This window comes from Oreochromis aureus, linkage group 22 (assembly GCF_013358895.1).
Source record: "Oreochromis aureus strain Israel breed Guangdong linkage group 22, ZZ_aureus, whole genome shotgun sequence".
NCBI classification, from domain to species: Eukaryota; Metazoa; Chordata; class Actinopteri; order Cichliformes; family Cichlidae; genus Oreochromis; species Oreochromis aureus.
The window spans coordinates 16131030-16148752 of record NC_052962.1 but is presented as its reverse complement, the minus strand read 5'-3'; the positions used below and the strand labels follow the sequence as shown (position 1 = coordinate 16148752).

Genomic DNA, 17723 nt, shown 5'->3' with positions numbered 1-17723 from the left:
ACCTGATCTGAACCCCATTGAGAACCTGTGGTCCATCATCAAATGTGAGATTTACAAGGAGGGAAAACAGTACACCTCTCTGAACAGTGTCTGGGAGGCTGTGGTTGCTGCTGCACGCAATGTTGATGGTGAACAGATCAAAACACTGACAGAATCCATGGATGGCAGGCTTTTGAGTGTCCTTGCAAAGAAAGGTGGCTATATTGGTCGCTGATTTGTTTTTGTTTTGTTTTTGAATGTCAGAAATGTATATTTGTGAATGTGGAGATGTTATATTGGTTTCACTGGTAAAATTAAATCATTGAAATGGGTATATATTTGTTTTTGTTAAGTTGCCTAATAATTATGCACAGTAATAGTCACCTGCACACACAGATATCCCCTAAAATAGCTAAAACTAAAACAAACTGAAAACTACTTCAAAAACATTCAGCTTTGATATTAATGAGTTTTTTGGGTTCATTGAGAACATGGTTGTTGTTCAATAATAAAATTATTCCTCAAAAATACAACTTGCCTAATAATTCTGCACTCCCTGTAGTCGAGGGTGGCACAGGTAAGAGTTTTGGAAAACAGTAGACTCTGTATGCTCTGATACTCCCTCTGTACAACAACACACAGAGTCTCTGTTTAACTACACTGACATACTGGAACAATTGTACTATATGTTCAGATATTTGTACACACTTGGCCAGCCCCTGAAACTGATTTCTAGGTCCGTGCTCCTTTGTGCAGCCCCTCATTCATCAAGGATATGAAACAAGCTATTTTAGGACCACTACCTAAGCCGACTTTCTTCTGATTGGCTCTCCCTTGTAAACAAAAGGTTTGAGCAGCAGAGAGGTGGGGGAGGCTTCTGTGTTTACAGCCAGAGCTGTCACTGCATTCCCTTCCCAATTCATGACTCAGGATTGTCTACTGGAACACCCACTCAATTTTGGTTTCCAATCCTGACTGTACAATTGAAGATGGTGACAGTCCACATAAACACTGGTAAAACTGTAAAACCTTGAATGGGCTGCAGTGGTGTATTCCTAGCTAGCTTTCTTTTATGGAGGAATTCTCTTTTTTCCTTTTTCAACTCAGGAGGGAGCTCACTCTGAGCATCAACATCTTCTGAGGTGCCAGAGCTGACCATATTAAGGATGTCCACCCTCAGTGACATCATACAGACCCAAGTCTAGTAAAACCTGCCTGAAACTGAGAGTTTGGAGTAATGTGAAGCCTGAGCTTGTAGCTCATAGGTATTACATGCACAGATGCTGACCTCGTCATTTTAAACTTTTGGCATGTTTAATTTAATTGTAACAGTAAATATATGACTGGAAATAAGAAAAAGAATTACAGGTCCACTTTTTTCAGATCAAGTATTAATGTGTTTTCTGATCATCTCAGTGTGTCACCAATTGTTCCAGCGCTTTAAAGCAGCTGTTTGACAGGTATATGCCTACAGGTGATTAACATCGAGCGGTCCGCCCCTCTCTACAGATTGCAGCATTAGAGTCGGAGCTAATGCAGCTGATGAAGCAGAACGGTATCCAGGTCAACAACAACAACAGCAGCAGTTCTGAGAGGCTCAGCGCTCAACAGCACAGCCCGAGCCGAGCTGCAACACAAGCCAGAGGTCTGTTTATGAGGGAACTGCCCATTATGGAAAAAGTATAATATCTCTATATGTTGTTGATGTTCTGCTTTCTGTTTGTTTTTCTTACCAAGAAGCTCAGTGTCATTCACATCTGTAAGAATTTTATTGGAATTTAAAATTGAACCAAGCAGCTAGCTAACTTAGCTTAGCAGTGGTGTTAATTTTTCTTTTGATTAAAACTATTTAGTTTTATCATAATTTACGCATCTAAATTCTTTTAGTTGTAGTCTTTTAAATATCACGAGATTATGATGAGAGGTTCTCCACACAGTTTAGCATTTCAGTTTCCTTTACATTAATTGCAAAATGTGTCCGTCTGTCTGCTCTTCTCTTCCTCACAAGTGTTAAAAATTTGTCACATTTTCATGCGAAACAGGAGCATGGGTCCTAGTTGTAGCATAAAAAACAAAAACACACAACTTAATAAATTCTGATTGGATCTTGTCTCTCCAGAATACTTCCATCTTGTTTTTATCCAAGATCCATCTTCCATCTTGAATTAATTTTTATTTAGTTGTCTTTTTACTTATTTACTTATTGTCTTTTGGACAACAACAAAAGGTTGTTGTCAAAAACTATGATGAAAATCACTGATCAGTGAAATTAAAACTGCTTAGCAGGTGTGGGAGTAAAACCAGCGCTGCCTACCAGTCCCTCTAAAGCTCACTAGTGAATATGTCATATCTTGGTTTGTTTTGTATGAATCAGTAAAAAACTGATAAATTAAAAAAGTAGCTTTTGTGCTAAGTTAAGCTTGTCTAATGAATCTTGCAGTTTAATGATGATTTTGTTTTTAAAGTACATTAAAAAAAACATTGCACTATCCAGTTCTTTACTGTAAACTCACACACTCCACTGTAGATAATATGGAAATATCCATTTAATCCTCACACTTGCACCTCTGACTCCAGCTTCACTCTGAACTACTGCAAATAAAAACACTGGCTTTGTTCTCCTCAAGTCTTTTTAAGCTCCGCTGGCTTCATTTCAGTGGCTGTAACCGTCAGAACAGTAGAAGAAGCGCCATATCTAGTACAGTTCAGCGCAGACAGGATAGCAGAGTGATCAGATCGGCAGTGAGACGAATGATGCAGTCATGTATGCTATATTAAAACAAGAGGGGCCGAGGGATACGGCTTGAACGGGATATAAAGGAGAGAGCACACGTGGGAGGAGAATACAGGATCTGCTGAAATTATCTTTTTGAAATTTAAGTGATTCAGTCTTTGTTTCATCTGACAGCATCTCCGTGCGCACTCGGGGAATGAGGAGAACGATGATAATCGTCTGCCTAATTAGAAGTGTCGCTCATGGGGGAAGTTTGGACATTTTAACTGAATTGATGTTTTTTTAATAGATGTGTTTAATGTGGGTGTCGACACAGGGTCAGGGAAAATTAAGAAGTTTAAAATAAGTAAAATTTAAAAAACAAACGTCACGGATGGACGATGTCATCATGGAGGGATGCACTGTGCTCGGGTATACCAAAAGCTGTTTTTGCTCACCATTTCTTTGTTGTGTGTGTGGGTGTGACTCTAGACACGAAGGAGGGCTCTCCCCACTCACCCAGCAAAATAAAGGGCTACGGAGGAGTTCCCAGAGACAGCATCTGCTCCACAGAAGGAGAGGTTTGTATTAACACGTGTTTCTTTTACTCAGTGAAACCTTAACACAGTTACACGATTTCTTATTTAACAACTGTTGAAACATGAAGCAGACGTGATGCAGACAGATGTGACTTTTAATCAGACGAGCTCCATTATTCTCATTAGCGTACTCTTACATTTAATATGTCTCAGATTTCACCACAGGGTGTTTGCTATGTGCGTGTTTGTGGGCCTTTAACCCCTGTCCATTCCACTTTATTCCTTCTAATGGATTAATTGCCGCGTGTTGCTCTGCCACTCTAATTGAGTGTGTGGTTCTGTCACAACTTATTGTCTCTCCCAGTGTGATAATAATAGCCACGGTCTTTTTTTCTGGATGAAAGGCTCGGGTTTGGCTAATGCTGTCACTTAACTCAGTAAGTTCAGATTAGATAAACAACTCGAGAACTGGATCAGAATTGGCAGGAACACAGAAGCTAAGGCACTGTGGTGCTTCCTGGGGAAAAGAGGGCAAGGAATTAGAAATGGTGAAAGTATGTCAAGTGACTTCTGTCAGATTAGTGCGCAGCTCTGGCTGCTCAGATCTTATTCTTTGATTGCACTTAATTTCCTCTTCGTTCTGTGGGAGTTCTTTGCAGGTTTTGCTTGTCTTCTCTTTTGCTCTCTCCTTAGTTACATTTCTCACATTTTTATGGCCTCTTAAATTAACTTCATCTTTCTTCTTCTCTCTGCTGTTAGATCTCTGAAGGTCGTGGAAGTCAATCCCACAGCCACTCTGGTCCGTTTCGTAGTGTGGCCTCTTGCGATGGAGGAGTTCCAGCACTTAGGGTCCAGGCCAGTGCAGAGGGCTCCCCCAGAAAAACACTCCACGGTTAGCACTCCTGGATCCTGATAATGCAGAACTCTTTTAAGCTCATCATTTGATGTGGGAGTAATGTCAGTGCGGGTGTTTCTTATCACAGGTTCTCAGTCTCCGAGCCCCTCTCATAGTTTGGAGGAGCAGAGACCAGCTCTGGACCCTGGGTAAGACAGCAGATGATGCAATGACTTGTTAACTTTTTGAGTGAATTGATGCATCATACATTGTCCAGAGAAGTGTCGTCAAATGAAGTTGATAGATGAAGTTGTTAATCAAACACAAGGATCACGTATAAAAGAGCAGTGCTGTGTAGACTCACTGGGCACCTTATTAAGTACAGCTTACTCATACTGGGTTGGATGCCCTTTTAGTAAAGTGCTAAAATGTTACGTTCAAGAAACCAGTTAGAAGTTATTTGAGCTTTGTGACATGGTGTCTTATCCTGCTGGAAGCAGCCATCAGTAGATGGGTACACTGTGGTCATAAAAGGATGGACATGGTCAACATTAGTACTCGAGTAGGCTGTGGCATTTAAGCGATGCTCAGTTGATGCTAAGGAAATTAAAATATATAGAGAAAATTCCCACACTCCATTACACCACCAGCAGCCTCAACCACTGGTAGAAAGCAGGATGGATCTATGCTTTTCTGCCAAATTCTGAACCCAACATTCAAATTTTGCAGCAGATCATCATTAGTTTCCTGTTCTTAGTTGACAAAAGCGGTACCCAGTGTGGTTTCCTGATGCTGTAAGCTCTAGAGATGGTATTCCAGGAAAATCCAAGTTTCTGAAACTCCAGACTACCTGCAGCCACAGCCTACTCTGATGCTCGGTTTGGCTTCAGCAGGTTTTCTTGCCATGCCTAAATACACTGAGTTGCTGCCACATGATTGGCTGAATACATATTTGTCTTAACAAGCTGTTACCAGATGAGCATTTACAAACATGCTGAGCAATGAACACACATGAGCAGATAAAACATGCTGTATTTTTTTACAGCTTTTATTGTATACAGTTTTAATCAGAATCAGAAATACTTTAATAATCCCGAAGGAAATTATAGGTTACAGCAGGCAGCACACTAATGGCACATGCGCACTTACAAAGGAACCCTCTGACCAAACTTTACACAAGCATCACATTGGGAAGACATGTCAGAGAGGTAGGCTGATAGAAAAAAAAAACGAAAATACAAAACATGAGGTGAGAGGAGGAGAAAAAAACTCCACTCAGACTGAGGTCCTACTGGGAGAACAGAAAAAAAAACACCTCAGCACAAAAGCACATGACTGTCAATACACCATAGAAACACAAGACAAGCAACTGGGGTGGGTAAGGGTAAGCGAGAGCCGGTGTAGACAGCGCATCCGGTCCTGCAGCATGTCTGCGCTGGTCCAGTCGACCCGCCATCTGCCCCGGAGGGGACAAGCATCGAAGGCGTTTAGAAAGGGAGGAGGGATGTGTGTATCAGTGTATGTGTGTGTGTATGCGTGTGTGTTTCCTGAGTTTAGCTGAGAGAGTGTCCTTCGCCCTGTCAGGCTAAGTAAACAGTCTTCCAGCCAACCCAGGTGGCCTTGCGTAGGGGAGGAACAGTCTAAACACCGTCTGTTCTCAGGGTGAAAATTTGTTTTGTTCAGCTCCAGCCTTGAGACCACAGCTGGCGCCTATATGGTAGCCGCATGAAATGATGGTGGTATTCCTTTAGTTTGAACAACTGCATGTCAATTTTACAGCCGCTCTAACAGTCCAACACTGGTCTCTCAATCTCCCGTTGGAGAGCCGTGAGCTTCTCCATGATGTTATCAATCTTGCGCTCCATGATGTTATCAATCTTGCGCTCCATGATGTTATCAATCTTGCGCTCAAAGAGCAGATTCTGAGAACTCAGAACCACCGTGAGCTTCTCCATGATGTTATCCAATTTTCGCTCAGAGGTCTTAGTCTGAGTGTTCGCGGCAGCCTCAAGCTTCTCCAAGATCTCCATGCGTTCAATGAGCCCATTTCGAGAAGTCACAAGTCGTCCCATCGCTTCAATCACAGCGGGCAGCCTTGTGGGGTTTTGAACAGCCGATTCTGCTTTCTTTAATCTTCGATAAGCCAGGGCCAAGCCAGCTCCAATCAACAAGAACCCTGTTATCATGGTTCCGAATAGGTACATGTCTTCAATGTCCTCGATCGACAGTCCCGCCAGGCACAGGACCCTCCAGTTATGCCACTCGTCCATCGTGTATCCGGCAGGGAACGTCCCTCCAGGACACTCAGGCTCACCCGAGCCCAGGCTTCTCGTTGAGAAGAGGGTGTCAGTTGCATTCAGGGACCAGTTGATCAAATCCATAATTCCCCTTTTAGGTTTTAGAGAACAGACTGTGAGAGTGTTCCAGGGCAAGAGTAGAAAAGTAGATGAGACTAGACAAGGACACGAGAAGCCAAGCAGGGAAGATAAGGGAAAGGGGGAGGAGAAAAGAGCGACCGCCTTCATCAAGAGCCAAGAGAGACAATTTAATAACTGATCTTTAATGGAAGTCATTTTGTATGAATAATTACTAAAGGTTCAAAGTTAACAAAGCACATGAACAAAAAAAATTGCATCACATATATTACTCAACTCCACTCCACCTCCTCACAGGAAAACCAAAGTGAAGGACAAAGATCCCAGAGCTTCACCTGGAAACAGGTATTACTATTTGTATTTTCCTTGTCTGTCTCCATCTAATAAACACAAGGATTTAAAATTTTTACTTCACGATGGCTGATTTGGGAACTCCCTGCACCTCTTTCTGTCTCTCAGTTCCACAGAGCCGTCAGCAGAGGACAGTCCAGAGTACCTCAAGGCCAAGGTGTGTGAGGTTTGGTCATTGGTACATTGGTAAATAGTGATTCTCTCTGAATAATAGCCTGCTTTGCCCTCTGTGGTGCACAATTATATATGCACTTAAAAAAGTCTTCTTGGCATGCGTGCAGTTTTTAACAAGTTCTGCATTTTCACTGCAGGTTACTGTTTGGTCTATTCACTTTGTAGCTTTAATGTACTGTGTTGTTTCTGTTGAACAGACTGCACTCACATGGCCCCACTTCTTCTCCTATTCACATTATGTGGTATTGTATTCCTTTATGTTTAATAATAACGCTTCAAACAATTGAAATGGAAATAATTTTGTACCCCAAGATGTAATTTGGGGCTTATATAAAAGGAAATTACCTTGCCAAAACCATAGAAATCCATAATTGCATTATAATTGCCCAATTAATTGTGTAACAGTCAATCAAACTCACTTCCAAAAAAAAGCATAATGATTTAGCAAACATATGATGTGATTTTAAGTGTTAATTCAACTTTAGCAGAAAAATCTGATCACTGTGTGAATGAGTTCATTTTCTAATGTGTATAAAATCAGTTAAACCTCATCCTGATACAATAAGATTAAAGTTGTAGGAACTTACATGAAAACTGTTTCTAATCCTGTGTAATATCAGATGGGGTTACCATAGGATTAAAAAGGAGATTATTTTTGATCCTGCACCAGTTCAGTCCTCTCTCACTCCAAAGACACCCTCAGCTTAAGAAGAGTGCATATGAGAAGATAAATCAGTGCAGAACTTATGCTTAATTATATTTTTATGGAGCTTTTAGGTAAGGAGTCCTCCCAGAAAGCTGACAGTCTAAGCCTGAGATTAGTCTCACTTTGACCTCAGACGGTACTGAGACTAAAAGGACTCGGTTAAGCTACTGTATGTTATTGAGTGTAAGACAAAGCTCTACACTCTTAGCCTTTTATCACCAAAACTATAAATCTGTGTATTTCAAGCGAAAAAAGGAACGTTTAGTAGTTAAAATAAAGTTTCTCTGTAGGGCAGTGTTGTGTCCACTCATCCTGTTAGTTTGTATTTCTCAGCAGCAGCAGCTTGTCTATAGGGACTGAATTGTAACACTAAAATACCTTGAATGTCTCTCACACAGAGACAGCATCCAGCTTCATCATTTCTAACTTCCAGCCAAATTTATAGTTTGCATGCTATTCAAGCATCTTTAAAAATGACAGATATGCACACACTCCTTCTTTGAGCCTGTCAAACACATAATCTTTGATTTTTTAAAATTGTGCGATGAAGCACATCAGTTACATTCTGGGACAAAAAAACCCTCAATTTTCTTGATTCATTCACTCCCCGTCCACTCTCTCAGGTTAAAAAATCATTGTTAAATAAATTTGTAACATCTACATCATGTTGGGCTTCACAGAGCGCTGCACAGAAGCATCGATAACGGAGAAGCGTTCCAACTAATCAGCTAAATTCAGCCGCAGAGCCAGTTGGCTCGCCACAAGTCTTACGAACGTGTTGTTGATTTCTTAGGCACCCACTTTGTGCGATGATCTGAGTGCCAGCAGCAGCAGCTCAGTGGAGATCAGCGGTCTGCTCAGTGAAGCCAAGATGTCAGGACGCTCACACACGCTGGTGCTGTCCTCAGATGAGGTACTAAATGTTCCCGAAAGTTCTTCGTGGAAGTTCAATATGGAAACAGGAACCATAAATACAAGCTTATTTATCTTTGCCGGTTCAAATCAGCCCACGCATAAAGTGTGTAACCTTATAGAAAACATCCAGAAAGTTTTCCTTTTTTTCTTTACTTTATTGCACGAAAGCTTATCTTATTTTTTACTGCAGAAAAACACTTTTTTTCGTTTGCCAGGCTACCACAGAGGTAGCTTTTTCATTTCTGTTCTGTTAACTACCCAATCATTTTCTGTTGTTTTCTATGCTGCAACATTCAGAGTCTGGATATGATAGATGATGAGGTGAGACTGAGGCTCTTTTAATGCATGCGTGTCTCTGTGTCTGTTGAGCTGTGTGTAAACCATTTGTCTGTGTTTCACTGCTACACATCTTTGGTGAGGAACGATCTTTTTTCTCTTCATGGCCCACAGAATTTAAGTATTTCTACGTGCTGAATGTCAGTGGAATTTTTGATGTTGTTGACTGGGTTTGAGCCCATTATTCATCCAAATTAAGCACTAAAGATGGAGCTGATCTGTTTTTCATTGTATGCACTTCTTTTCCTTGTCATGTATGTTCAGATGCTAGACGAGGGGCAGTTTTCAAAGCAGTACCAGTGGCAGAACCGCAGCATTACCGAATGGACTTCACAGCAAGTGGCCCACTGGCTTATGGGCCTAAACTTAGAACACCATATCCCAGAATTCACTGCCAAAAATATAGATGGAGTGCAGCTGCTTCAGCTGAGTAGCGCTGAGCTCAAGGTAACAGAAACCTTTTTGTTATTAAATGCATCTTAATCAGATTTCAAATACAGATCACATCACAATGACCCAGTCAAAGTCCTCAAAGATATCAACGTAATTAAAATGCTGTGCCAGGACCTTAAGAGGGCTGTTTATAAATGAAACCTCCATAAAGAGTAGATAAAAAATTCCTTCACAATTATGTAAGAGACTGATGCATGTTTTCAGAAAACTATGACTTCAATTCATTGCTGCTAAAAGTAGTTCCGAGGGTATAGGCCTAACAATAAAGTGTTTTTATGAGATGAGCATAACTAGTCTGGCAAAAGAAATATAAAGGATTAAAAAAAATAAAGCTAAATAATTATACTTATGAGATAAATATAAAACAAATTTTGCTAATTTGTTTCAGGCTCTTGGGGTCACTTCTTCCCAGGATCGAACGCTGATCAAGAAGAAGATCAAAGATCTTAAAGTTATGATGGAAAAGGCCAAGAGGAACCAAGAAAAGATGGAGAAACAGCGCGAAAAGCTGCGGAAGAGAGAGCTGGAGCAGCAGCAGAAAGATGCACGTAAAGAAAGTGCGGCGGAGTGAAACGAGCCCTCAGATTACCTCCCGCTTTACTGTAGCACCACACCAAGTAGCATCTTGCAGAACAGAACGTCAGCAGGCCCCACAAACGAACCCTGAGGGACGCCTGCTCAGTAGTTCAGTAGTTCTGAAAGGTGGAGCTCCACACCCAGCTGTCAGTTGTTGTTGAGTGACCTTTTCACCAACCAAATGAAACCAAAAGGATCAGCTGGATAACAGAATGGTGCCCTTCATTTGCCTCATTTTACACCCATCCTGTGTTTTTAGCCAGAGTTTATGGATTCTGTTTTGCTGTTTATAGCTGTAAATTGGTTTTATTTATTCATATCCAGAGTGCGCCTGTGAAAAGTTCATCTCTTTTACCTACCACATCATCTCTAGAGACTTCTCTTACCCATCATAGCACCTTTAGACATAGACATGTACATGTACAGTGATAAATAAGGATATAGATGATGTGCCATTTCAATAGACTTATGTATATCCTGCTCAAATCTAAAGATCAGTGGAATCTCTTTATGGCTTTTACGAAGCACATACAGTTCAGGTCTTTGTGTTGGATTACATGAGGCAGTGTTCATCTCCCACCACTGGGTGTCCCCATGCTGCTTACTTTCACTACTGAATAAGGCAACACTGGAACTTTCCTAAAGGAATTGAACTGGAAATGAAAGATTCGCCGGGAGGAACGAGCGCTCCGATTTCTTGCAAGAACACTGGAAGTGCAACCACTGTAAATTTGACCTGCCTACTGGCTTACAGTGCCCCTTACCGTATACATGTATCATACTCAAGCCGTTTAAAGTATGAATGATGAAGACATACTAAACTGACTGGACTTGTTCTAATAGAGATTTCAGGTACTGTGTAATTATTACATTTGTAACTTACCTAACCCGAACCACAAAAAACAGAAAAGTTGATAAAAATGAAACTTCTTGCTTAAATGCATAATGTTGCTTTGACTCCCCCTTGCAACCTGCTTTTGACCTCTTTTTATATTCTCTCAGTAACAAAGTAATACCTGCCGCTGCCTTTAGAAATTCCAGCTTAGTAGAATTTTTCCAAACTCTTCCCGCTTCTGTGCGAGTGTCACGACACATACGATAGACTAAACTACGTCCTCATTCCTGTCATTTTATTATCTCCGATGACCAAGCTTTGTCATGCAGATTTCTCTGGAATGTCCTGAAAATAACATTTTGTAATGCTGCCATAAAGATGCTTTGTGCGACACCTAAAGTGCAGAAACTGTCCTTAAAGATGATCTCACCTAAAACGTTGATGTTACACTGGAATTGAACTTTACAGCCAGAATATATTTTGGACTTTATTCTGAATTTGGTTCATCACTGTTGGAACGATTTAGGTTATTGTTTTAAGATTTCAAAGCTCACTGAGAGACATTTTGCCTGTGTTACTTCTTTATCATTCCCAGGAATTATTTCATAGGTTGACATTAAATGTAGAGACACCACAGCCACCATGAGAGATATACAGGCAGCTGTGATGATATCTTTATCTTAATGACCCTGTCTGGTGTGCTGCTAACAGGCTGAGAAGAATAGACGGGGTATCAGTGCGGGTATCAATGATAGTAGATTGTGTTATTATTTATTTATTCCTGTATTTAATGAAGCAATGTACTATTGTTTATGATAACGAAATAAGAGGATTATTAACATTTAATAATTATTTATCCAGAATTGTATGATTACCTACTTTTGCCAAACATGATCAGAAAGTGATTTCAATTCAAATGGCTGTTATCAAATGAAGGATTTAAAGGTCAATATTGCAATGAGAGAAAAAAGTCAGTAGTATAGTCCCATTGTGCTTGTGGTTTTCCTCTAATACCACCGTAGTGCTGCTCCCGTGCTACTCTAATAAACTGCTCATGATGTATTCTCATGAAATATTTTGTAACACTTGAATCCTTCTGTTAATACCCCTCCACACACACCCTGACAAACCAGTCAGCAGACTCTTTTGTATGTATAGTAAAACACTGAAAGCAATATGCTGTAAGAGTCCTAAAGAAGCCTTGTTTTGTATTGTGTCAATGTGGGTGCGCAGTTTTCCAGAGGGCTAAGGATGCTTAAAGGTCAGACCTGAGCTAAAAACGGGATTCCAGATTTTTTCTATGTGCTTGACCGATCTTGCCAGGCATGATGAAACCATCGTATACATGGGACCTCAGTGCTCCCGGCGGGCAGAGACACAAATGAATCATGTCTGGAAGGTTCTGTCTTTTTATGTATGTAGGGATAGCAAAAAGATATTTGCCACAAACTGCTAGCCATGCTTTCACTTTTAAAAAAGCTGTGCTTCTTCTCCTCCTCCTCCTTTTTTTTGTCATTGCCTTGCTGTCACATTCTGAAAACTTTGAAAGGGCAGCTACCTGTCACACTGAATAAAATGTGCAGCCACTGTCCACAGTTTGCTTTTGTTTCTTCTTCTTTTTTCTTCTTCTGCATGTGTCCTATGCAGTCAGACACACACATAAAAATATTAGAGTTGTTTTTTTCTCTCAGATTCATAAAGCTGATTATTTTTACCGTGTCTGCTGATAGAAAGGCACGATGCCCTTCTGTCACTGGACGTCCCCCAGCACACTAACTGGTCTAGAGTCAGCCAGCTTTAGCTTTCCCATCCCACCCTCTATGCTTTCTATTTATATTCATCCTAATTTCTCTCCAGGACTATTTTCTCCCTGTGACGACGCACTGCTGTCACTTGTTGCCCCTCTTCATCGGCTTTATTTTTGTCTTCCTTCTCCATGCAACTCCTATGGCCGGGCTGATGGAGTTGTTGCAATGGTTGGTATGCTGGAATCCTTCATCGTCAACATTTGTGCGTTGGTTTCCAACATACTCCATACTTTGTGGACAATATTAACGTCTAAGCCAGACGATTTGGCAGCGCTAGGCCCTTCGCACAGAGATTTCATGGAGGATTTGAGTCCCAGAAAACTGGCTGAAAATCAGCTGAAGCAACGGTTCCTGGAGGCCTTGCATACCAACAACGCACAGGAAGTCCTTGAGATTTTACAAACCAGCAAACTAGACATTGACGTTGTGTTGGAGGTGGAAGATCCCAGCATGGTCCTCGCCTCCTACAAACAAGGTGCCAGAAAACTGTGTTTGTATGTGTGTGTGTGTGTGTGTACTGAGTATAAATGCAGATCATGAGATTTCTCACACTTCTCCATTGTTGGTAAGCAGTCCAGTAAGTTGACCACTAGGTGGTGCAAAACTTCCATAGAACCATAGTACATAGGATGGATTATTGCACACACTTTAATGCTTGGATTGTCTGTGTAACTCAAATATTACAAAGTACTTAGATGAAACTGCTGATCTCTTTTAGGATACTGGCTACCCGGCTACAAACTGGAAAAGTCCTGGGCCATGGGTATCCATGTATGTGTGATGTACAATGCTGTGGAGACGGCGCTGGTGCTACTTCAGAAAGGCGCAGCCGTCAACCGGATGCCCAATGGGAAGACGCCTCTGCACGTAGCCTGCGAGGTGTCCAATGGAGACTGTGTGGCCTTGCTTTTGGCTCACGGGGCAAAGGTCAACAGCCTGTCACTGAGCGGACACACGCCGCTGCACTACTGCATTACCCGGGAGTCTGTAGAGTGTGCCAAGCAGCTTATCCTCAAAGGTGAGAAGGCAAGGATAAAAGCACAAATACAGTCACTGCAGAAGCCCCTAAAACAACAACAAAATTGTTTTTTTCCTCTCATGGAGGTGCAAAAGTCAACAAGGCGAGCCACAACAACGAAGAGGACACACCTCTACACACGGCAGCCAGATTCGGTGTTCCGGAGCTGGTGGCTCTCTTTTTGGCTCATGGAGCATCTGTGGATGCAGTGAACTCTTTGCAGGAGACTCCTCTGATGACTGCAGCCTTCTGGGCTTTTGACACTAAGGAGCAAACCTACAGCCAAGACCATCATCTAGTCTGTCGCCTCCTGCTGGACCATCAAGCTGGTAAGAAGCTCTAGATAGGTTTCCTTGACTTTGACTTTAACCTCCCCCTTTACTTCCACTGCACCGTTTCAGATTTGATTTCTGTTGCAGATCCAAACATTCAGGAGGCGGACCACAAAACAGCTCTTCACAAAGCTGCCTGGAACTGCGATCACGTCCTGATAAAGATGCTGCTGGAGGCTGGGGCAAATTCTCGAGCCATGGACATCAACGGCTGTTCTCCCATTCAGTATCTCCTCAAAGTGACGGAAGTCAGGCCTATGGCCATACCAGACCTCTGCTTTCAGCTGCTGCTCAACTACAATGCAGCACGGATTTACCCACCACAGTTCCACAAGGTAGAGAAGATGATGATGTGGGTTTGTGCTGAAATAATCTGTGTTATACTATATGTTTAACTACAAAGTCTGTAATGTTTTGCACAGGTGTTCCAGAACTGCCATGACTACCCCAGAGTAGTAGAAATCTTGGTTAACTCCTATAGCAGTTTAAAACCCACAAGGAAGTGGAGAGCTGCTCTTCCTGATGACTGCTACAAGGTAAAGCTAATAAAGACTGCTTTCTTTAAATACAGTACAAACACATTGACTGAAATTAAAAAGGAAAAAACTTAATCCTGTGTAAGAAATCCCATTAATAACTTCAAAAACTGAAAATAATGTTAAAAGATGAAATATTTATGGATGAACAAATTCAAAGCTATATGATGTCTCTCAACTGTTAAATTAGTGTATTGCCCCTTTAAATTCAGCTTACATTAGCTGAATATAACTGAGTGTGCTCTCTAATTGAAGTTAAACAAAAGCGTCTGTTTCTTTTTGTTTCCTCAGCGCCATAAAGACTTCTACGACTCCGTGTTTGCTGTTTGCACCGACGCTCCTCGCAGTCTGCTTCACCTCTCCAGATGTGCCATCAGAGCTGCCCTGGGCGGTTTCTGTGACAGAGGAGTAGCACAGCTGCCTCTGCCATTATCTATGAAGAAGTATTTATTACTAGAACCTGAGGGGATACTGTACTGATAGAGACTCTGGCGTTCTGATGTGCAGAATGAGGCCTAATGACCTGAATAGAAACATTTATTAGGTGCCTCTCCGCTAACTGTGGGAATGAAAAGTGGTGCAAGATGAAACATCATCATCATTAACATTTTATTTATTTAAAAACCTCAGAAAGCACAGAAAAAGAACAAAAAAAAGGTCTTTGTTGTGCCTGCAGGATGAGCCATTTCTGTGTTTTAGTTAATAGCTGCTAACATTCCAGGACAGCTGACGGGTTGGAGGGGGGATTTGTTAAAATAGCTTTAAGATGCTTTTAGAAGTTAAATCCTCCTCATTGGTGTTTTTGTTATATAGATGGCAATGGTGTGTCTAGTCTGAATCTTAAGGCATAGTGATATATATATACTATATATAAAGGCTTGATAGTGGAGCCTGCCCAAAAAATAACTTCCCTGTAAAATATTGTGAGAAAATTCTTAGAGTAATTTTGTTTCTTGTAAATAATGAAAGAAAAATGAAGTAAGCTCTTTTTTTCCAACCCAAATGACTCCTAGTGTTGCCTTCTCTCTGTTAGGTTGTTATTATGAGAACAAACTACCACATTCAGAATTTCTTGCATTCAAAAATAAAAAACCATTTGGTCTTTTCAAAGATAAGGACCAAATTATGGGGGTGTTTTCTCTGTATAAAGAGAAGGTGTCCAATTAGAAGGACAGAGCTTTGAACACTGCCTGTTGTGACACGGTGCAGCCTGAAAACACAGGCAGCTTCATGATGAATCAATGGTGCAAATAACACAGCCAAGGTTTCTACAGCTTCTGAACCCACTGAAAGAAGTTATTAGTAGTTAATTTGCTCCATATCAATTTTTGAGGAGATAAATGTAGAATATATTGAAAAAACTGAAACTAAATGTGACATCATGCGGGGAGAGATCATTTTAGATATATTGCTATGTTGACACCTTTACTAGCCTGGTGAGTCTGAAATTAATTTTACTAAAAAGAAACAGTTTGATTATCAGCGTCTCGTTTCAGCCAACACCCAGAGGCGTCTGAGATAATGGGATATGTAGAAGTCATATTTGTTATGACCTAATAAAAGACTAAAAATAAGATGTACGAAGCTCTAGATCACTTACATTAATGTCTAAGGTGGTGATAACAGAAAAGCAAAAAGAAAGAAGTTTTAAAGCAGTGACAGCATCACTCCCTGTTTAATCTTTAGAAAAACCTCTGGAAAAAGAAATGTCAGTGCTAAAACTTGAGTGGAACTGTTATGACATTATTTACCAAAAAACTGAAGGTGGTTTGAGGCTGGACATGACTGAGGAAGCCTTAAATGTTTAATCGACAAATGTGCAAATGTTTGCATTTACTTTATTCCTTAGAGTGACAGAGGGACTTTTTAGTGTGAGTCTCTTTGCTGTAGCTATTTTCCACCTGTGCAGTGTTGACCAGATTCTCTCTCTACGGACAGCACATGCAGAGGAGGCTCCAAATCTACCCGGCAACCAGCCTTAAAGCGCACTCTCAAACTCATGTTCCACTTTCAGGAGAACAAACACTTGACAAAGCCCTCTGGAACAAGTGCTTGCTTTTCCAGTGGACTGCTTGTAGCCAAAAAAAAGGTAAACACTGTCTGCAGTGCAAGAAAGCACCCGACGCCCTCAGATCAGAGATAACTTCTTAAAAAGGAAGAAGAAGAACTTAATATTCTTTTCAGGTTTTATCAGAATGAGCACGGTAAATCCTCTCCTAGAGGAAACTGTTCTGAAAGGTGTCAAGCCCGCCTTTAATCCTTACAGAACATGGCCCGGTCCTTTCACCACAGTCACAACAGCATGCTGTAATGATGTCTGTCTATTTCACACAGATGCTGAGTCACAGGGAGAAAGACTAATGTACAACAGAGGAAAGAAGTCATTAGACTGAGGCAGACTGGAGGAGACGCTAGAGGAGATAAATGAACTGTCAACCTAATGAAACGTTAAGATTAAAGCTTTGCGCTTGGTTTTTTTGTGTCGTCTCTAATGATGCATTATAGAGACACATGAAAATAAATTTTCTAAGTGTTAGTACATAATGAGTATCTGAGGCGAGGAGAAGGCATTTTAAAATATTCAGAAAACCATCTCCAAAATATTTATTGTTTGGATAATCACACTTTCAGTACTTGAAAGTGTGATTATATTACTGTGTCAAAGTTTTGAGCCTAAAATAGTTGAGATATTGACTGACAACTTAATACATCTTGGCATGGAGTGCAGCGTGTCCTTAAAAATGAGAAGAAACTGGACAAATCGAGGACAAAAGCAGAAGAAGCACATCTAAAATAAAATTTGAAAAACTCTAGATACAGCATTTGAAATTATCTGAAAGTCATGTCCTTAAAAAACAGGAAAAAACCCCAGCAAAGGCCGGACACTGGACCAGAAGCCTCATCAGAAATGGACTCAGTGGAAGGTTGGCTGTCGAGAAGCTATTCTTAAGGAACATTGAGAAAAGGCAGCGGTAATCCAAGATCAGCCATGGATTGGCCTCCCCAGAGCTCAGACCTCAGCATTACTGAGGCAGTGTGGGAAGAAGAGCTTTGATTGTCCATCAAGAAGCCTGGAGAACTATTCCTGCTCCTTCATCCACAAGGGGTCACCCCAGCTGCTTAAAGAAATTACAAGACCGCTTGCCTAAGGGAGCTTCTGCTCAGCAGTGCAGTTGCAAATAAATGAAATGTGACCAAAAGAGCAGAAGCTGTTTATACCCAGTAATGCAGATAGAAAGGTA

The 17723-nt window shown here is 41.1% G+C and overlaps 2 protein-coding genes across 8 annotated transcripts in view; both read left to right on the top strand.

Moving 5' to 3' along the window:
- The window catches only part of ppp1r9a (protein phosphatase 1, regulatory subunit 9A), a 55487-nt gene extending 43105 nt beyond the window's left edge, over positions 1-12382 (top strand). For 3 of the 7 annotated variants that reach the window (XM_039605874.1, XM_039605875.1, XM_039605873.1), the window contains exons 11-21: positions 1489-1624; positions 3185-3273; positions 3991-4123; positions 4215-4275; positions 6739-6786; positions 6901-6949; positions 7164-7208; positions 8466-8585; positions 8885-8908; positions 9188-9370; positions 9765-12382. In XM_039605874.1, the coding sequence (XP_039461808.1) occupies positions 1489-1624; positions 3185-3273; positions 3991-4123; positions 4215-4275; positions 6739-6786; positions 6901-6949; positions 7164-7208; positions 8466-8585; positions 8885-8908; positions 9188-9370; positions 9765-9947 (1071 nt within the window). In that variant the 3' untranslated portion in view covers positions 9948-12382. The remainder of the gene's footprint in view (positions 1-1488; positions 1625-3184; positions 3274-3990; positions 4124-4214; positions 4276-6738; positions 6787-6900; positions 6950-7163; positions 7209-8465; positions 8586-8884; positions 8909-9187; positions 9371-9764) is intronic. The other 4 variants (XM_039605880.1, XM_039605876.1, XM_039605877.1 and 1 more) reach the window with 3 other exon arrangements.
- A 277-nt stretch (positions 12383-12659) lies between these two features.
- Positions 12660-15698, top strand: asb4 (ankyrin repeat and SOCS box containing 4). Its single transcript, XM_031738801.2, has 6 exons — positions 12660-13070; positions 13314-13613; positions 13700-13942; positions 14033-14280; positions 14368-14481; positions 14773-15698. Exons 1-6 carry the CDS (start codon positions 12761-12763, stop codon positions 14959-14961), a joined length of 1404 nt encoding a protein of 467 aa, XP_031594661.2. The 5' UTR covers positions 12660-12760; the 3' UTR covers positions 14962-15698.
- Positions 15699-17723: the final 2025 nt, after the last annotated feature.

Coding starts and splice junctions, on each gene's coding strand:
- asb4 (XM_031738801.2), top strand. CDS start 12,761: ATGGTTGGTATGCTGGAATCCTTCATCGTCAACATTTGTGCGTTGGTT. Junction 13,071..13,313: donor CCTCGCCTCCTACAAACAAG/GTGCCAGAAAAC, acceptor GATCTCTTTTAG/GATACTGGCTACCCGGCTAC. Junction 14,281..14,367: donor ACCCACCACAGTTCCACAAG/GTAGAGAAGATG, acceptor TGTTTTGCACAG/GTGTTCCAGAACTGCCATGA.